General features: G+C 39.3%; 1 protein-coding gene across 1 annotated transcript in view; it reads right to left on the reverse strand.

Moving 5' to 3' along the window:
- Positions 1-427: 427 nt before the first annotated feature.
- The window catches only part of FNDC3B (fibronectin type III domain containing 3B), a 348,736-nt gene continuing 328,252 nt past the window's right edge, over positions 428-20,911 (reverse strand). The window contains exons 24-26 of the mRNA XM_083177748.1: positions 12,767-12,933; positions 10,978-11,105; positions 428-8,123 (exon numbers count right to left, since the gene is read on the reverse strand). Coding sequence (XP_083033874.1) covers positions 7,812-8,123; positions 10,978-11,105; positions 12,767-12,933 — 607 coding nt within the window. The 3' untranslated portion in view covers positions 428-7,811. The remainder of the gene's footprint in view (positions 8,124-10,977; positions 11,106-12,766; positions 12,934-20,911) is intronic.

The following is a 20,911-nucleotide window of genomic DNA, read 5'->3' on the forward strand; positions in this document are numbered from 1 at the left end:
CGAGCGTATCGAGCCACCGAGCCCGCAGCGTGGGCTGGCGCCGTGAAACTACACAAGTACCAATTAAATCATTATTTGTTAAGCTCAAAAGTTAAATAAGTATCAAACACTATGAAGTGTCATTCAACTGCTCCAGTGCTTACTATTCATGTGGTTCCAATTCTGTATAACTGATGGTGTGACCTGTTTGAAAAAGCCTCATGTTGACAACAACCAAGGAATCATAGATGTGCGAAAATGTTTTGCACTAATTTCCATTCATTTTATAATATAAAGATTTTCTTCAGCGCTGGCATAGTTTATTATAATTGCTTATATTATGTTTACATTCTAAAATATTCTGTGCAAATATTTCATGATCATCATTATCATAAAAGTGTACACTGCTAAATAAACTCAATGACAATTTCAATAGGAAGTAAAACATTTATTGGGCTTAAATATATTACATATACACTAGAAGTACAGTTAAGTTTTACATACTGTAGCAATTTTTTATTTTGCTAAATCTATACATTAAAGTAGATATGACAGCTTTAATACAATGCATACAAAGTAGTCTTAAATTTACAATATCAGAAAATTAGTTTTTTCTTGAAATGTTTGGAATGTTTGTCCAACAGTGAGGTAAGAACTATTTTAAGATTCAATTTAAATGGTTGTAAAGCATGCCATAGAGACATGTCCAAGTTCTAGTGATATTTTGGAAGTGACAAGAAGAGGCCACAGCATATTGCTATTGGGTAACAAAGAGTCCAGGAGCATTGGGTTTTTTTAGCCAAATTTCTTCATTTGCAAAAATTTTGAACAGAAAGCAAGTTAGTGTTCTATAAATTTCATTGTATTTTTCAATCCAAGGTATAAATTTAATTATTTGTTTATCATAGATGTTTTCTTCCTTAGCATCAAGGCTAACAGTAATTTAATCCAGAAATTTATATTCGTTGCAAAAGTCAATTCCAACCTCACAATTGTTGTCATTGGATAAACTTAAAATATATCAAGAATGGAATCATGGTATGGAAATTAAAAGTATGGTTTGTTCTACAGCCAGTAACCATGATTTAAAAAAGGAAAACAAAAAGGACTATGGAAAAATATAAAAATATACTTTTTTGTCAATTTCATCTTTTCGATGGACACAAACATTATACAAAATGACATTAATCCCATAATAAAAAAAAGTCCCTCCAGAAGTAAAAGAAGACATCTTCTAAAACTGGCCAGTTAGGTTTTTTTTTTCTAAATGCATATATAATATGTTCCCATAGTGGCTTATTAAGAGTTGGAATAATGTAACCACAACACTTGTGTGTTCTAATCAGAGCATGTAAAAGGGTCACATAGTAACAGTTATCATGAAACATTCAAAGCAGCATTATTACATAATATGATATACTGTAAATGACATACGTGTCTTTAGTACCTAAATATCTTCTATCCTCTCTACCCTAAATTTACCTGTGTTGAATAATAAAAAAAAAAAAGATAAGGTGCAATTATGTCTTATTATTAATATACTTGCTCTTAAAAATCAAAGGACCTACATTTACTGTACCACTACAGATATCATATTGTGCGGATAATGGTGCTGCTGTGAAAGTCATATGCTCTCACTGTCTTTCACAACATTTTTGGTGTACATGGACAATAAATATTTTACAAATGGTACAAATATAATATGTTGCCACCACATAAAATTAAGATATTTATTTCTTACATTTTCAGTGTGCCTTTTTCTAAGCAGAATAAATGCGATAATGCTGCTTTGAATTAGAGCATAAGGAATTAATTGAAAATATTTCAAGGCAACAGACTGAACAACCCAACTATATTTAAGTCAAATGAAATTAATATTTATTTATTTATCTTTTAGGTAGCAGCAAAACTTAATTTCTTTGTGGAGGGGGGGGGCACTATTTTTATTTCTTTATTTCTCTTTTAACCAACGGGACTAAGATTTTTTTTTTATATATATATATATTTTTTTTGCCTGAATAAAATACAAAAAGTTTTTTTTTTATTAACACCGCTGTAGATTATGCTCATAAAATACAGACAAAAAACTGCATTAAAAATACATTTAAATTAAAAATATATATATATTTATACTGTATAGAAAAAAAAATGTAATTTGCCACAACACTGGCAGAAATATTAGTTTGCCGAGCTATGTTAACATGGTGTTTACATTTATATTACAGGACATTTCTAACATATGCTACATCATTATAGGCACACAGCATGATTAGTGGATCAATAACACTTTCCTCAGAAGAGATGATTAGAACATTTGGTTACATGTAAACATTTCAATCACAGATGTTTTTGGCTTTACATGCGCTGATTTCTTATTTTTAAACATTTAAAAAATCTAAACTAAAGACAAATAACACTTAAAATGCTGCTGGGTAACAATTTACCTTACTTACAGGAACTGAAAATGTAACATGCTACGAATATTAGTACATATTTTTTTATATTTTTTTTTTACAATAAATAAAAGATTGCACTGTAGTTGGCATTTCAAAAAACTTAATGTAATATACTGTATAAAATAAACAAAATATTGTTGGGTTTCCCATCACTTTGATTATGGGAGTAAAAAGCAGATATACTGTACTATAAAACAGGAATATGAGACAATACCTCAATGAATGTCAAATATTAGATTCTATCATAATGCAAAGTAAAGCAGCAAAAATATACAAAATATAGATTTATATAAAAGCGGGTATACATTGTGTGTCTGTTGCACCTTTTTGGAAATGTATTGCACCTTCAGCTGAAAAGTTTCCCTGAGGCACTTTTTTTTCATATGAACAAAAAAATTAATTTGATTTCTTAAATTAATTTGATTTCTTATAGTAAAGTATATAAAGAGGCATAACTACAATAAAGTTGTCTGGTTGGTACAATAAATAAAATAAACTTTGGATACTTTACGCGGCGTATGAGTTACCATGAATAAAACATAAGAAATGTGCTTAATTCAATAAAAAAAAGTCTAAACTTTAGGAAATAAAAATGAATTGTTAAACAACAGTATTGCTAAAGGCTTCAGAATAGTTTGCTATGCTATACAATGCTGAAAGCTAGCGTCATTTCTTGAACCAGTATAAAAGAAGGGAAATCTTGGTTTAAATACGGTCACATTAAGAAAAGTTATAACCATCATCATAGTTTTGCTTTTAATACTGCTGGCATTGTAGTTAGAAGAAGAGAGATGCCCCCCTAAAGTATTAGAATGAAAGGGCTTTACCATCAGCACTTTTATAAAAACCGTAGATACAGGAAAATGTTTTGCATTAGAATACATGGGGGTCGATGTATAAAGCAGTGATAAGGGAGGAGAATTAATAAAGTGCCTGGTACTTTATCACCGGCCAATCAGCTCCTGACTGTTGAGTTACTGGCTGGGTTTAAAAAGGGACAGTCAGGAGCTGATTGGTTGGTGATAAAGTACCAGGCACTTTATCACTTCTCCTCCCTTATCACTGCTTCATACATCTATTCCATGGTTTTATCCCATTAACATACGCAACTACCAAAGCTGGCATGTGAGAAGCTCATTGGTCAGTTGATATTTGAGGGAGAAGGGTGTCATAAGATTAAAAATTGATCTGCTGGCACGACTAAAACTGTGCATGCACTATATAATTATCTGTCAGAACATCTGCCAGATCTGCGTGGTTGGAACGAAAATCTAGTAATGGGTGACAGCAAAGGACAATCAACCATTTGCTCCCAAAAACTGTTGTTTATACAAATGGGTTAAGTCTATAATCTGATTAAATGTTAACCAGATGCCCATATTCTATAACATAGAATCTTTTTTGATTCAGGGCACCCTAGAGAATCAGAATTTTTTTCACGGCACCCCTAGGTCCAAAAAAAATGGATTAGATTGGGTTTATATGCGATTCTTAGCGGCAGTTATGTGGTAAAGGATAAGATTTGCTTCTGTTTGTACACATTCTATGATTGCCAGCCACCAGCACTGGTCTTGCTCATAAATAATTAACCATTAATAATTTGAGTTGGTCCTGGACTACCAAGCCGCGGCATCCCTGCATGTGTCCCGAGGCACCCCAGGGAGCCACGGCACACAGTTTGGGAACCACTGCCTTAACTAGTAAAATAGGATTTCACCAAACAAAAGCATAATAACCCAACAGTTATTTTGTGCATTTGAGAAATATATGTTTAAAGTAGTCAATTTTATTCTCTTTGATTCTACTTTGAAAATGAGGAAATACGTAACAAAAACATTTGACGCCCTCCCCAGTTACAAGACAAGACCCCCCCAGGAGCTGGCAGGGGGGTCCGTGTGGAGCGGGGGTACCTGCGTTCAGGGAGAGGTCCCTGCGGGGCTGAGTATGACATTGCCGGAGTCCCTGCAGTGACCTGGAAACAACGCGCTATCCGCCGCCCTGCAGTGTGGGAAGTGCTTCTGACTTTGAAAACACTGGCCACACGCTGATTGACTGAGATTCCCAGAGTTTTCAAAGTCAAAAGTGCTTCACCACGCCGCCGCACGGCATTTCCAGGTCACTGCAGGGATCCCGTCAACGTCATACTCAGTGAGTAGGGACCTCCAGGCTCTCCCTGACCGCAGGTACCCCCGTGCCGCACTGACCCCCCTGCTCTCTCCCCGCTGCACCCAGAAGGAGGGGAGAGTAACAATAGCACCACCCACAGACCCCCCCGGCGCCTCCCCAATGTCGCGGGGGCTGCGGCTCTATAGTTACGCCACTGGAAATACTGTTGCTGACACTCTTCCTGGATGATTTAATAAACTTTGACTGTCTCACATATCTCACTTTCTACAAGATATGCAAGGAAACAATGTATTTGGTAATAAGTCAACAACGTATTTCTCCTCTTTGGCAATATTTACTCATCTTATTATTACAATACAAGTTGAATTATGGTCAGATACATCTAGTTACCTTTACTAAAGCATGTCTCTTTAATATATTTGTACAGTTTGTTTCTATTTTTACAGATTAAAAAATAATTTAGAGGGTGTGGCTACTCTGCACCAGTTTGATTGTATACTAGTACAGTATTACTAAATACAATAAAGTTAAACGCGCCAGTGAACAAAACACCCGCCAATTAAATAAAGATAGCCACTGCACAAATCTAATGTCTATACAAAACATAATGTACAGTAGTGATGTGTAAATGACGTAGTAGACACAACAGATACATCCAGGGGCGGATTTAGGGATGACGGCGCCCCTAGGCACAACAATAATGCCTACCCCACCCCCTGTCTAAGTATATTATTTTTATTGATTACTTATAAGCCTTCATTTGATAATAGCCAATATAATGGATTTATTTAAAAAAAAAAGCCACTAACTGTGACATGTTCTTTTATTATGAATACATATTTACTAAGTAGGACAGTTTACAGGGGCAGTAACTGCATGTGCTCATCCATTTACACTCTATTTGAGATGGAATATAGTACAGTACAGTGGATATTTTGCAGTTATTGGTACATTTTGGGCTGACAGTACCATCACAGGCATCCAAGTGCCGCACCCAAACTTGTGCCGCCCCTAGGCACGTGCCCCATGTGCCTAATGGGTAATTCGGCTCTGGATACATCAAATATTATGGAAATTGTAGTATGTGACAAGCAGTGCCATATGTAATACTATATTATTACATAGAGATCAGTGCCGCCAATTCAGAGGTGACAGGGGAGTTTAGCATTGTGGCATAGAAAAACAGCCATACAAGGGCTGAAAGGTAATGCATAATCTCATTACTATATGTATGTACCCAGTACTATTTTTCTGGAAAAATAGGTGCAGGAACTCCAGGTCTGGGGGAGGATCAATTAAATAAAAAATAATATATATAATAAAGAGAGGGAGGGAGAGATAGATGTATATATTGTATTTATAAACAAAGGCAGTCACAGGTGACTTTAAAATAAAACTTATCTTATGGGAAATACATTTTTAGTTCCTGATGATGTCATATTTATTTAGAGGTTCAGGAACTGAGTTCCTGCTGGTTCCTGCTGAAAAATAGCACTGTATGTACCCTTGCCCTTCTCTACCTGTTCTTGGTTCCCAATGGACAGCCACACAAACTGGTCATGTGGGGAAATGTGTCATTTTCCCCCATATATTGTATACCTTCATACTTATACTTCTTTATACTTAACAAAATGAATACTATGTTATATTTTACTGTATTAGCTGATATGTTGATGTCTAATGTAAAATAAATCATATCCATTTTGAAACTGATATACTTTAGGAGAAGATAGTGTCTTGCTAAGAAAATTATGTAATGTAGAACTCTTTTACACTGGTTATATAGTTTTACAGTTAAACAACTTACATAAACTATTGCACAATGCCCTTTTGCATTAATAATCTAAATTAAGGTAAATACAGTATACTTTTAAACATACAATAGGCTGCAGAACAGACACAGAACTGAAGAACGGTGTTTTGAAAAAGATGAAAACTCTGTTATATATGTGTTGCTACTCTAGTTCTCCGACTGCAATGATTTCCTTATTTTGTTCTTATTCGTATTTGTGATATCAAAATGAAGGGCTATGCCACACTCTGGGAACACACAGTATGGCCTTAATAGTGAAATGGCTACACTTTTGTACTAAAGGTAATAAAAAATATAATACAGAACACAATCTTGTAAAATCATTTTGAATCATTCTATAGTCCGAAATGTGGTTCTATGAGTGTTCGATTTCTTAGGTGCTAGATTGGCATTAAATACACCTATACCTCCCTCCTGCCTTGTACACTGCAGTGTACATGGTTTTGTCCATTAGACAGAGAATTTGCTTTTGTGAGTGAACCAGAATCAGGCCCCATGACAGGCAAACATTTTAGAATATACTAAGCTGCTCCTATTAAACTATATTGCTTCACCATGCAGTAGCTTTTGTAGTTTTTTATGTCTACCTTGGTTGAAGGTTATGTAAACTGCACACTTAAGCTTTGGTGATATTGGTGTTGAAGATGACATGTAATGGTCAGGAACGTTTCCTGTACTACTAACAAGACATGTAGCATAAATACACAAACGTATAATTTTAAGGCATTGATTGATTTGTTTGTGTAATTATAACCTATTCCATCACTCTGTAAACATGAACATTTCCCTTCTTACAGTTAGCAATATCTGATATACATAGCAAATATAAAGGGTACTCTAATATGTGCAATTGCACAAGAAACTGTGCAAATTTATGTATGTGCTCTATGTATGTATACACACATATGATGTGTGTGTGTATATATATATTATATATATATATATATACATACATACATCACATATATGATTATGTATGAGTGTACACATATACATTAGATTTAATTATATAAGCATGCACATATTATTATGGATGCTGTACACACACGCACACACACACACACGCCCGCACACACACGCAGACATTATCATATGCCAGAAAGCAATTGGCCTGTATTTCATTATTCTGCATTTTTAGTTTACATCTAAAATCTAAACTGAACATTTAGGCAAATGACCGCGAGGACAGTATACGGCTACGGCACTGTATTATAAGCTATTTAGCAGAAACAAATTTCAGCTATTTCCTGGGTTTGCATTTCCAAAAGGTGCATCAAAACACTGAGAATGTATCTAGCTGAAACAGTAAAATATATGGATATAAAATGTAGAACTCAAAAATGTCTGTATTTCTTTTAAAATGTATATCTGAATAAATGTCTGGATTATAATGCGTAGCATTAGTTAAGTTTATACCTCTAAACTGTCTTCACTATTTACTTCATAAAGAAGTACTGAAGTATAAAGGCAAACAAAACGGACAAAGTTGCAAATCCTAAAACAATTAGAATTGCAAACTGTTCATCAGTAGGCATCATGCTCTTGAGTTTTGTATGGTCTAATTGAGATAGGTCCTCTGGTAACACGAGATCATTCCGCCTCATAATGAAAGATGCAGATGGACTAAAAGATCCGCAGAGCTCTTGTGATGTATCCACACATCGCCGACATACACAAACACGAAATCTGTAATCCATATTGGTTTGAAGGCCTGAGATTTGAAAGGATGAGTCATCTCCTTTATATACCTGCAAAGCATAAGACAGAACAGAATGTGACTATAATGGGAGAGTTGAAACACACCGAAGCAAGAAGTGGTAAAATAAAATGTCAGTGATCATCTAAAAAAAGTTAAATTATATCCTTAAACATAATTCTACATTATAATGTTATTTTTGAACAACAAATATTTGAAAGCATAGTTAATAAAATTGAGCAAATAACTTCTACTACTGTGCAGGTCTCCAGGTACACGGTGGCCGCACCATGTTCTGATTTTTCTACTGTGCATGTGCAAATCGCCAGGCAGGTGGCCACCACACAATGGGCCTGATTCAGACCTGTTCTGTAGGCTGGTTATACTCGCAGCCTAATGAACCACCTAGATTGGGTGGTTAGGGGCAGGTGGGCGCCAAATGCCCACCTGCCCCTAACCACCGGCATCCCCTTGGTAGCATGTGAGGGGATGTGTACGAGAACACATCCCCCTTGCATGCGGTTGATGTCACATGGCTGCTGACGTGGAACTCTGGAGAGGTAAGTATTGAACATGGACAGAGCCAGACTGCTCAACTGGCTCTTCTGTTCAAATGCCAGAATTGCTGATGGGCTGGCTGAGCAGTTCAGCCTCCATGCACTCTGATTGGCTGCCCAGCCTATGTAGACAGGGGCTAACTGAGTAGGTCCGCCTCCCAGAGCTCTGCTTGTGAGACAGCATCTTTGTTTCAACAAATCCAGAAACATTTAATAAACATTATAAATAATATGTATTTTAAAGTGGGTCTTCTGATTTATAGATTAAAGGGCAAATTGTATACATATTCTGGTTTAACCAAATTCCAATATGTGTTCTTTACTAATGCTACCTGTTAGATTGGACGTGGGTGTGAAAAGCAGGAAACCTTGATCAATGATTATGTGCCATAAGATCTGCACTTGGGGCCTTATTCTGGTCTGTGTGGCCGAAGCCGAATATGTGGCCAGGACCGTGCATCCTAAACCCCGCCTTCCGTACGGATCGCTCACTCCGTCCGAATGCGGTAAGCTGCTGACCGCACAGAGCACGAGTGGATTTCTCATGTATATACCTCCTCCATCTCTGGGAACCTCCCCCATCATTCGATGGTCGCATACCATCGAATGCAGGACCGAGCGGTCAGGCAGCTCCCGCGAGCTCAGACCACTCAGGCATTTCTCCGTGCAAAAGCAGGGATCTGGGCGGGCAGCTGACATCCGCCAATGTCATATGTCCGCCCCCTACACGTGCATCACGGCCGCATTACCATACGTACGCCCAGCGGTTTCATGGGAACGCCCATGAAACGCGGGGCGTATGCATATGGTAATGAGCCCAAATAGCCCTTCACACCCCTCTCCTCCCCCTGTTCGTAGTGTAAACAATTCATGCGGAATTTGGACGTATGTCCCTTTCGCACATGCGCAGATATGCCTCTGCACATGCGCAGACACAAAACATCGGCGGAACGAACGCACGCGGACATATCCGCACCAACCAGAATAAGGGCCTTAGTGTCACATTTGCTAACCTCCTCTTTATATATACTGATATATGTTCTCAGTGTATATATATATATATATATACATATATATATATATATATATATATATAACAATTGTATGGAGGAAGATATATACGTTTATGAGTGGGATTTATATTTTTCCACATCATGTAACAATATAAATATGTAAATGCTGTATCTCAGAGCTAAGAAAAGTGCTTAATTTTTCATATTTTGATGCAATTTTCCACATTTATATGTCATGCTGGAGATACGCTTCATATGACAGAAGAGGCTGAAATTAGCTAGCAACTTACTCTACAGCTCAATTTATAATCATTCACATACAATATTGCGGTTATTATTATCCTACTGAAACTCAGCATGTGATGATTGTTTAACCTCAAGTGAATTTTACATGTAAATCTTTTTAAAGCACGCCATTTAGAGCAGACTCATTTTGCAGATTAGGGCAGCTGAACAGCCACTTAACAAATAATCATATTAAATGTTAACACCACCCAAATTAGTTATTTTAAAATACAGTTTTAATTGAAAACTGGCAAGAGATTTAACTCCAGTCATGCCTGGGTAACAGATTAATTGCGGGGCAACTTTTTAAGATGTAAACCTGCTGTTTGCATTCTTCTGTCATTAGACGCTACTGCGCCATTGTACATAAGAAACCATTAAAATATGTAGACAGCTTTCATTGGTGGGCATCCAATTCACAATATTGTACAGGGTGTGTATTATCAATACTTAGAATATGACAATAACAAAGCGGTTACATTAGGACTAGAAATTACACTAATAGCCAACGAAGACACACACAGACAATTATTTTTGTGTGCTTCTTAATGAGAAACATTATTTAATTTCAGGAATATGATTGCATTCTGGTCTGAATTAAATAAAACAAAATGAATGCTACCTATCAGAAGAAAATATAAAGAAGATGTTTGTCATTAAAATGAGCTCTTCCTGTACAGTACAATTCTTAGGGGGAATGGCAGTAATCTGTTATTTGTTATTGAGTTATGCACTGTCCGACATGATTTTAGAAGAGTATATGGTTTGACTTATGTTATTTTCCCCCCAAGTAATGACAATTTAATTACTTTATTCTAAGACAAATAGCAGCAAATCAGGCCCCTATTAAATTAGATAATTATAGGATCAGGGCCAGTACTGCAAGAAAGTAGGAACTGGAAGAATAAATAAAGGGTTTCGGGGTAATGTATGCTTTTGAGATACCTATGAAATATACATATATATCTACATGGGTGTCACAGTGCTCTTGTACATTTGTAGAGGTTAGTTATTCTCTGATTGGTACACATAGCATAGGAATTTATGTTACCTGTTTGTATTCAGACTCCCGACCAACCTGAACTTGCAAAATGTACCCAATGGGATCTCCTCTCATAGGCAACACTGTCTCCCATGCAATTTCACACGTGTTTCCTTCTAACTGCGTTACACGAGGTGCTGAAATAAAGGTCATTTTCATAAGCAAAAAACCCCCACAGGAAACATATATTACAATATAAACACAGTGTATTAAGGGGGCAATTAACTCTCTAGAAGTTTCCATACAGTGAATGGCTGTCAGCACAATAGCTTCAGCCATCCTCCAAACACCATGCAGACAGCCGTTCACTGTTTGGCTGCAGGTTGTGAGACAGGAAAAAAACACTGCCTTGTCGTTGTGATTGTGTGACCATCAGCCTCTCCTGATGTAAGACCCCTAGTTTGTGACAGGGATGATTTCTCCTGGAATTCATAGGCCAGTATTCAATGCCTCAGATTCGCCGTATTTTTTTCAGCGAATATGTCAATTCGTCGGGGTAACGGCGAATTTTCACCGATAAAAATTGCCCCCTATTCAATGGAGACAATTAGCTGAAAATGAACAGCGAATATCTGTCGATTCGCCCCAATTTGCCGGTGGTTTTCAATGAGTTTTTTAGTCAAATTTGCCGAGAGTGTATTCAATGCTTTCTCCAGTGATTTTCGCCATGTTTCACCATTTTGCATTCGTCATCTTTTTTAGGTGAACTGGAATGTGATCTTTTAAAATAAAGGTTTTGTTTTTTTTAAGGGTGTAAAAAAATCAGATTTTTTTTTTCTGTGAAGGGGCATGAATATATATTTAAAATTTTTTTTTTTAAACAATTTGTTTTTCACATTCGCCAGCAGGGGGCCAGGAGCCGCTCATTAATATTCGTATATTCACTGCACTCTGGTCCTGATCATGACATATGCAGGATCGGGACCGGTGAGTGCAGCGGCTACTATCCAGTCCCCTGCCAGCTCTCGGTCTCCCTGTGTCCCTGCCAGCCCTCCTTCACCCCCACAGTGTCCGGTGCAGGCAGAGAGGCTTACATCACGTTCGCCGCAGGGGTTAAAACTCGCCAGCAGGGGCAGTGAGCCCCTGCTTCATTGTATAGGGTGACAGGGAGGGCTGGCAGGCGAATGCTGCAGCCCTCCTGAACCCTGCGAATGTGCAGCGAATCCTAAACAGGATTCGCTGCACATGGAGAATAAAACCATTGAATACTCCCCTAACAGTGATTGCCATTATTTCACAAAGAGAAAATGTGAACCAATGCTAGTTATTTGAGTTTCTAAGCACAGTAAGGAGAAAAATTAATGACTGCGCACTTGACAGAGTGATACATGAAAAATACCTTCTTCAGATACAAAGAAATGGTGCACACATGAGATATTTTTGCTGAAAATTGCAAGCAATTCTGTCTCATTCTGTCCCTATTTCATTTTGATCAGAAATCGCTGGTCCCTGGTGCACTGTGCACCAGCGACCAGCTATTTTTATCCATAATCGGAGGAGCATGCTCCTGCTACCAGGGACCATGAAGGGCTGGCTGCGGGAGAGTGCTCCTAGGAATTTATCGCCCACAACATACAAATATCTTAATATCTGTCATATTCTCACTGATTTCTTACAAGGTTACATAGGACGATGTAAATAAAGAAAAGTGTAGACGAAAATGTTTTGGTAAATTCCAGTGGAACGAGTATGGTGGCACAGCAAAATAAATGGGTCCCTTAGAGATAGATATATAGACAGATAGATCTAAAAAAAATACATGTGTATGTGAGATCCAGTGATCTGTCCACTCGCTCACCTTTAATTGTTGGTGGGACTAATTTGGTTGTGCTGAATGTGTAGACATCAGAGAATGGCCCTTCCCCAGCATCATTCACGGCCTGAATCCGGAAGCTGTAGAAGGTGAACTCAGTCAGCCTTTGTACTTTATAAGTGTGACTTGGACCTCTGTATATGGGAAGAAACCTATAAAAACAACATTACATCCTTACTAGGAGACTGGAGATTGGTACTATAAGATACACATATCATGTTGATGTACTGTATGTAAACATCCCTGAAAAGAATGAGCTGGACACATCCCGTGGATATCTTCAAACTGCGCACTCTTTGTAGAAAGCCAGCGCAGACTTGCATACACACACAGGTGGAGACTGAGGGGTTTATTTACTTAGAAGGGAGTTCTATTGAAGATGGGATGTTGCTATGGGCAACCAATCAGAATCTATCTATCTATCTATGATCTTCTAGAAGGTGCTAAATAAACAAGAACTAGATTCTGATTGGTTGTCCATAGCAACATCATATCTTCAATAGAACTCCCATCTTATGAGAGTGCAGACTGATGAATCACTCTCTCCATGAACTGCGTGTTCCTGGGCCTTGGCCATGCAATCGAACTGAACCGTCTTATGGGACTGTCATGGACCCGAAAGATGACTTCAACTCTCCCTTTTAGCATGCAGACAGAGGTGGCACGCCTGGCACAGAGTGGATGTAAGTCTCAATAATAATGATGACAGCTGCAGACAGAAAATCACTGTGCACAAGCAGATGCAGATAATAAGCAAAGAGGGACGGGTGCTCGCATTAGGTAATAAATCCTCTTAAATATCTGTATAAAAGAAGAGTAGTTGTCTTTGGTTAAAATTCTTCGTTCTGAACCATATCTATGGTCCCCATTCTGTAGATTATTACTAGCATGATTTTGGAATTCCTCGTGTAGTTTGAATTATTCTTCTAGGCAATGAATTACATAAAGCACATTTTGTTTCATGACAATCTCTTAAGTTAGTACTACATGGTTTTGTTGTAATGAGGGATATATTGGCAGCGCATGCAGAAGTGCAGCCCAGAGGGAATACTTTCTCTCACTGACCTGTTGCAACGCAATGAAAGCTGCTTTTAAATATGTGCCACCCTTCACCACCTCTCCCAAATAAAGCCTCCTTTAGAGTCCATGGAGCACATCGAGTTCTTAATTTAACTTTTTTCAAAATATAATTTCAGTTTCACTTTTACAGACTTTTATACGGGTTATTGATTTAAAAAAAAATACAGGTTGGGTCTCCCATATCCAAAATGCTTGTGACCAAAAGTAGTCTGAATAGAGGGTTTTTATTTGCTGTCCATATTGAATTACATGGCTGTAAATAGGGATGTGTCAGTGGTGTCTTTACCACAGGGGAATCGGGCAGCCCCACCCACACTGCCGCTCCCTAAGGATTAGCCACCCACCACTTCTCAGCTTCAGCTGACAAACATTTGAATTGTGGTGCCGTCTGCAAGCCTATCAGAGCTTGAACACCGGCATCTGTAGTTAGCAATTGGCTGCCGGACTGCAAGCTTTGATTGGCGTCATATTTGAAAAGACCACCGTAGTCAAGGGGGGGGGGGGGGGAGCACAATCTCCATTCTCAGTCCCCACAGAGCTTGAAAGAGCCGGCAAGGGCAGCAGAGGCGGGGTGAGTTTTACTGGAGTCATTATGTAAATGATACTACAAGGTTCATTATGTATATGGCACGAAGGAAAGAATTATGCATATGGCACTAAGGGAGACATAATGTATATGGCAGTAAGCTGGGCATTATATATAAGGCATTACAGTGGGCATTATTGCTAGGGCACTACGGGGGGTATAAAGTATAAGGCACTACGGGGGGTATAAAAGTACAAGGCACTACGGGGGGGGGGGCAGTATGTATAAGGCACTACGGTCTGCATTATGTATAAGGTGTGCCCAAATTAAAAGGAGACTTTTGATGTCGGTGTTGTATTATAGAATTTTAAATACAAGAGACTAAACCTCAGGGGTGTAACCAGAACTATGTGGGCCTCAGAGCAACATACTGAGGGGCCCATGTCCAAATGCTTCTTGAGAATCATATTTCCACATAATAGAGCCCTAGTTCACTTTATGCACCACAGTATAGTGCCCTAGCTAATATCATGCTCCATAGAAGGACCCTAGTTTAGTTTATGAACCACCCTAGTTCCCTAGTTTACATCATGTCCCATTGTTGGGCTGCCAGTAAATGATGCCAGTGTCCCAAATTCACATTATGACATGCCTATGTTCATATCATGAACTGTTCATACTGTGCCACAACGTGCCCTCCAGGTATTATTATGCCACAATATGTCCCAGTTTATATTATGCCACACTATAGTGCCTACATTTCTTATTGGGCCTTAGTTCACATTATGTAACAATATAGTGCCCTCCAAATTACAATGAACAAATTAGATTATGACACATTACAGTGCCCTCCAGTTTCTATGGGGCCACATCACAGAGCTCCCTTACATTATATCAAATACACACACACCTCTCACTGAAAATGTAATATAACACAATCCAGGCTGGGCAATGGATCATTCCCAATTGCTAGACAGACAAGTCTGGGAAATTGGTATGAACTTTATAGCCTAAAGTAATGGACACCCCTTGCACCCACTAGAGTTACGCCCATGCTTAACCTATATTACAAAATGTAAAGACAATTTGACCTGTTTGGTGACAACTAATAAAGTATACAAAAAGATTTGCTGCCTTTGTCATGGATTCAGGTTCTTCAATCTATGCTGCAGTCTGGAAAGGCTCTGCTTGGTTCCTCTTGGTGGTAGGTAAAGGGTCATATCAGAGAGGAGCCTGCTCATTGCAACCTTTCTAGGCCTTTGCCCCATCCACTTTTCTGCCTATCTGGTCACAAGTTTTGAAATGTGCAAAATCTGTGGTTCTGCATATGCGTGCCTTCACTCGGTAAGTAGGTACACAGCAGGATCAGGCAAGACAAGTTAAGTAATTGGCACAGTGCTCCCTTTGCATCCGCCCCACTGATGTAACATTCCATTCATAAACATTTGAGATTTTCATGGTTCATTATTGCAGTGCAGTTAAGCTGAGTAAACACTAGATGACATATTGCGCAATTCTGGTACACCCTCTAACACTTGTCGTTCAATGCATCTTCCATTTGAATGTTCTGCAAGTCTAATGGGTTGATTATATGGTACTGTTACAGGAAGCGTGTAACAATATATGGCATCGTTGTGTGATGCATAATAATGTGTATGGTGGTGCAATATATGATCAAAGGGCATCACCACAGTGCTGAGTCACATCTACATTTCAGTGTGAATCCAACTTAAATCAAAACACGAATAACTACTATGCAACACTGGACATACTATGTACACATGGTAAATAAAAAAGAAATTTATTAGACCAGGGGTCCTCAAACTATTTTGCTCCGGGACCCCAGACAAAAATAATTACAGGACCCCATCAAGTTACTGCAGAAGGTCTTCACATCATGTGTAGTCAGCAGACAGGACATACATGGCAGCATTGTGGAGGCGCAAAATGATGGGAGGAGTCTAATATACCATAGCCTATCACATCACATGTGTAGTCAGCAGACAGCACATACATGGCAGCATTGTGAAGGCACAAAACGATGGGAGGAGTCTAAAATAACAGACAATTCAACTGATTTTTCAGACTCCTTGAATCACTGACTGAGAATAGAAAAGTCATCAGCCTGATTGTCAGCAACATGGAGTCGCGAGCCCATGCTGAGAAGGTCGGGACCCACTTTGGGGTCAGGACCCAGTTTGAGAACCTTTGTATTAGACTTACGCATTTTATTTCCTTGAAAGGAGAAAACAAAAAAATAAGAAAGACATCTGTGTATAAAACTAATGTAACAAAACTCAGATGATTCAGACATGTTCTCCCCCCCCCCCCACTAAAGTCATGTTCTGTTCCTAAATTGCAGAACATTTAACATAAAAGCCGATTAAAGATATGTGCATTACTGTAACAGTAAGTTTACTCCCACCTCTTATATTCTTGCAACGATTTGAGCTCTACCTATAATTCACAGAATACTCTGCGTGTATACACACATATATATATTTTTTATCATTGTATGCAAGTTGCAGAAAGCATATGATGTGTATATCGGGAAGGGTTGGTAAATTTAAGTTGACTAATAAAAAATGTGTCAAAACACAGTGGGCCTGAACTGTCCAATGAAAATATCTAAAACTATTATTTCAAAGAGCTATTGTATAATTATGCACTAAACAACTGATTCAATACAGAGGTTTAGCAATCTCTATACAATACTTTATATGTTTACTAGTCTGCCAAGCATGGACTGAAACGTCAGCTGGGATCTCTATTGTATTGGCTTCAAGTGGAAGGGACAATGTTGAAAACTCATTTTGGTGTCTGTCCAGCTAATTGTCCAAGCTTCATCATTTAACCTCCAGAATCAGAATCATCAGAATAATGTGATAACAATAGTATTCACGTTCAATGCCGGTTTTGCATATTTGCAAGTAGGAGTCTCAGGGATTCCAAAATTGCCCATGGTAATACATCTCCATATGACTCAGAATATGCTCTTTTTGTTCTGCTGTACAAAATCCCCAATTTACTACTGTTGCTCTCTTTTCTCAGCTTTGGATTTTGAAGTGTATTAATTAAGAAGCATGCAATGTATAAATAAATGAAGGAAATCATTAATGGAGAAGGATTTGTGGGTGCTTATTGACACTAGACTTCGCAACGGTGCTCAATGTCAAGCAGCAGAAAAGGCCAATAAGGTATTAGCATGCATAAAAAGGGGCATAGATGCAAGGGAAGACCGTGTCATTTGCTTCTAGATAAATCATTGGTATGGCCTCGTCTAAAACACAGTGTACAGTTCTGGGCACCACTCCATAAAAAATACATTTTGGAACTAGAAAAGGTTCAGAGAAGGGCAACAAAATTAATGAAGGGTATGGAGTCATTGGATTATGAGGAAAGGCTTCATGTTTAGTTTAGAAAAGAGGCTAGACACCATGGTGTCTCGCAGCAGTGTACGGACACCCGACAGCCTGCGAGCCGCTGGGACCTTCCCGGCGGCAGGGGCGCATGCGATCCGTTGTGATGGATCGCATGCACCCCTGCTTCCCGCCCGCCTCACCGCCAGGAGGAACGGGTGGACGGACAGCCTGCCAGTCCGACCACCTGGTCGGGTCCGATGCGCACAGGACCGCGCATCAGACCTGACGGCATGTCATGGAGGGACGATTTGGTCCGATTTAACGGCCATTGACTTATGTGGTCTTAAAAAGTAGCTGTCATTTGTAAAACTGACAGTTAGCTATTGATTGGCTGGAGCAGCAATTAACATTCATAACGCATGATAATAAGTATATCAATTGTTAAACCTGTCCCTTATTCCCTATGGAACATGCATAGTTGAACTAACAGTCTCAGCATATCTTCAACATAACTCTGTCAGGCCATACTGAGTGCTGACTTTCTCCAGGAGTATTAGTTTAAGCAAAAGGGCAATAACACGTGAGAAAAACTGTGAGATTTAATGAAGGAAATCGATTTACTACAAGAGTTTACTGAGTAAGATCCATAAATAGTCATAATACTTATACTTAAATTCACTTTGAAGCCCGCATGAAATAAATGGCTTGGTTTAAAATGTCCTTCCTAGACCAACTGTGAGATAATGGTGTCACCTTGTTAAATAACAACATTAATCAATAACATTGTTTATTACTTTCTCTTGAAGCCAAAGTTTCACTACAAAAAACATACTCAATATATCAAGTTTCAGTTATGTGGCTGTAACAGTATTGCCATTTGTGCTGCCTGACAGGATGGGTGAGTTTGTAGTTTTATTTTAAGACACACAATTCTTTTCTTCCTGGCACCACTCATATCTCTGTTGAAAATTTAAATAAATAAATAAAACATAGAATTAATATATAAACTTTCATTTCTTTATTATAAATCTATGTGGGGAGTAAACGCTGTAGACCAGGGATTCCTAACCACGGCTTCTCAAGGAACACAAAGGGGTTTATTTACGAAGATGGGATTTCCATTCCAGATTGGATGTTGTTATGGCCAACCAATCAGATTCTTTCTATTATCTTTTAGAAGGCGCTAAATAAGAAGTAGATTATAATTGGTTGCCCATAGCAACATCCCATCTGAAATACAACTCCCATCTTAGTAAATAAACCTCTAACAATCCAGGTTACTTTGATTTAACCATCAGTGGTCAAGCCTGGATATCATAAAAACCAGGACTACAAAAAGTGCCTTGAGAACCATAGTTGGGAATCCCTGCAGTAGGCTATAAATAAAATAAAATTATATACTTTTAAAGCACCTAGGAAAATGTGATAAAAGGTGGCATTACACGCCCTTCCCCCAATCTACCCAGAGCCATTGTGCAGGTATTTTCCAAGAAGCTCCACTGAAGATCTTGGACACACATCTAACCAGTGGCGGTTTTTACCTATGGGCTGCCTCGAGGTATAATCCGCCACTTATCTGCCTAGATGAAGCCAGATGCAGTCTGTAAGACTGCTCTGGCTTCAGGGTGACTGGCAGGGACTTCCTATTGGAAGTCCGACCTGCCAGTCACTTAAGGCAGGCCCATTGGGAGGTGTTCCCTCCCTCCGGAATGCCTCTCTGTGCGCAAATGCAGAGCAGCCCCCAAAACGGGTTCTGTGCATGCACAGTACCACGGATGATACTGAGCATGCACCGGACCTGGGAACCTGATAAAGCCTCTGGAGGCTGCTACAAAGGCAGCCCATGGAGGCTTGAGCCAACACATGCGCAGTATGTATGAAGTTACTGCGCATGCGCTGGATCCATGCAGGGGACCAGCAGGTGCGGGGAGCGTGTCGGTGGCAGCCCCCCTCCCGTAAAAGGGTAAGAGCCTCCACTGCATCTAACCACCTTTCGTCCAACTTGTCTGAACAATTATATAATTTACATATATAACCAACATTTCTATCAGACGAGCCAAATGTATGATTGACATCACAAAAATAGGTGGATACTGTCTGTTTACTTCTATTGTTAAGGCCCCTTACACTAGTCTGATTTGACCCGATTCTGACAGATCGGGCCGAGAAATCCTCCAAAATCGCATTTGTTTGGAAGTCAATGTTTTTAAGGGTATATTCAATGCCATTTAGGTGAGTTATGACGGCGGCGAGCAGTGCCAACCAACCCCCCTTCACTCGCCGTTTCCACCTCACTGGTTCTTTTCAGCAAGGTAGAAACGGCGAGTACGGCCATCAAAATGGCGGTGCCCACCACTATATGCAGCAGGCTCTCTGCATTTGCGGTGAACCTCGCCGTTCCGGGAAATCATCGCCAACAAAGGACGGTAAGGATTTCCACGGAGCATTGCATACGCGAGCAGCCGGCAAGGGGGTTATACAGTATGGTGAGGATGGTTTGTTTTCAGCAAAAATAAGCCATCCTCGCCACATAGACCCACTTCCCAGCGGCATTAAATACCGCTAAATGGCTAAATCTATTCTTTTAAGGATATAGAAATGGTACAAATACCATAAAAACATTTTAATATCAATTATAGGTACTTATGTAGTATCTGGGCGTCCGATTTAGAAATCGGATCGGATCGCATCGTATCGCATCGCATGCGACCAAATCGTATGCGATGCGATGGTCAAGATTTTTCCATAGGATTCAATGTTAAAATGGTCTGAGTCCATTTTAACATAGAATTCAATGGGAAAAAGGGGTCCTTTTCCTTTCCCCACTATCCAAGTGGGCATGGAGTTGGATATAAACCTGTGGCGAGCGTAGCGAGCCACCGCGCCCGAAGCGTGGCGAGCGTAGCGAGCCCCGCGAGGGGACACAGAATACTTTTTAAGAAATATGCGTCCCCTCGCGGGCTCGCTTCGCTCGCCACGCTTCAGGCTCGGTGGCTCGCTGCGCTCGCCACGCTATATAAAATCAACTCTATGCCCACTTGGATAGTGGGGAAATGAACAGGACCTTCTTAACATTGAATCCTATGCAAAATCGCATCGCATCGAATCGCATCGCATCGCATCTGATTGTATGCCTTAAGGTAAGGCATACAATCACAAAAT

This window comes from Crinia signifera, chromosome 3 (genome assembly GCF_055691185.1).
Source record: "Crinia signifera chromosome 3, ASM5569118v1, whole genome shotgun sequence".
In the NCBI taxonomy this organism is placed as follows: Eukaryota; Metazoa; Chordata; class Amphibia; order Anura; family Myobatrachidae; genus Crinia; species Crinia signifera.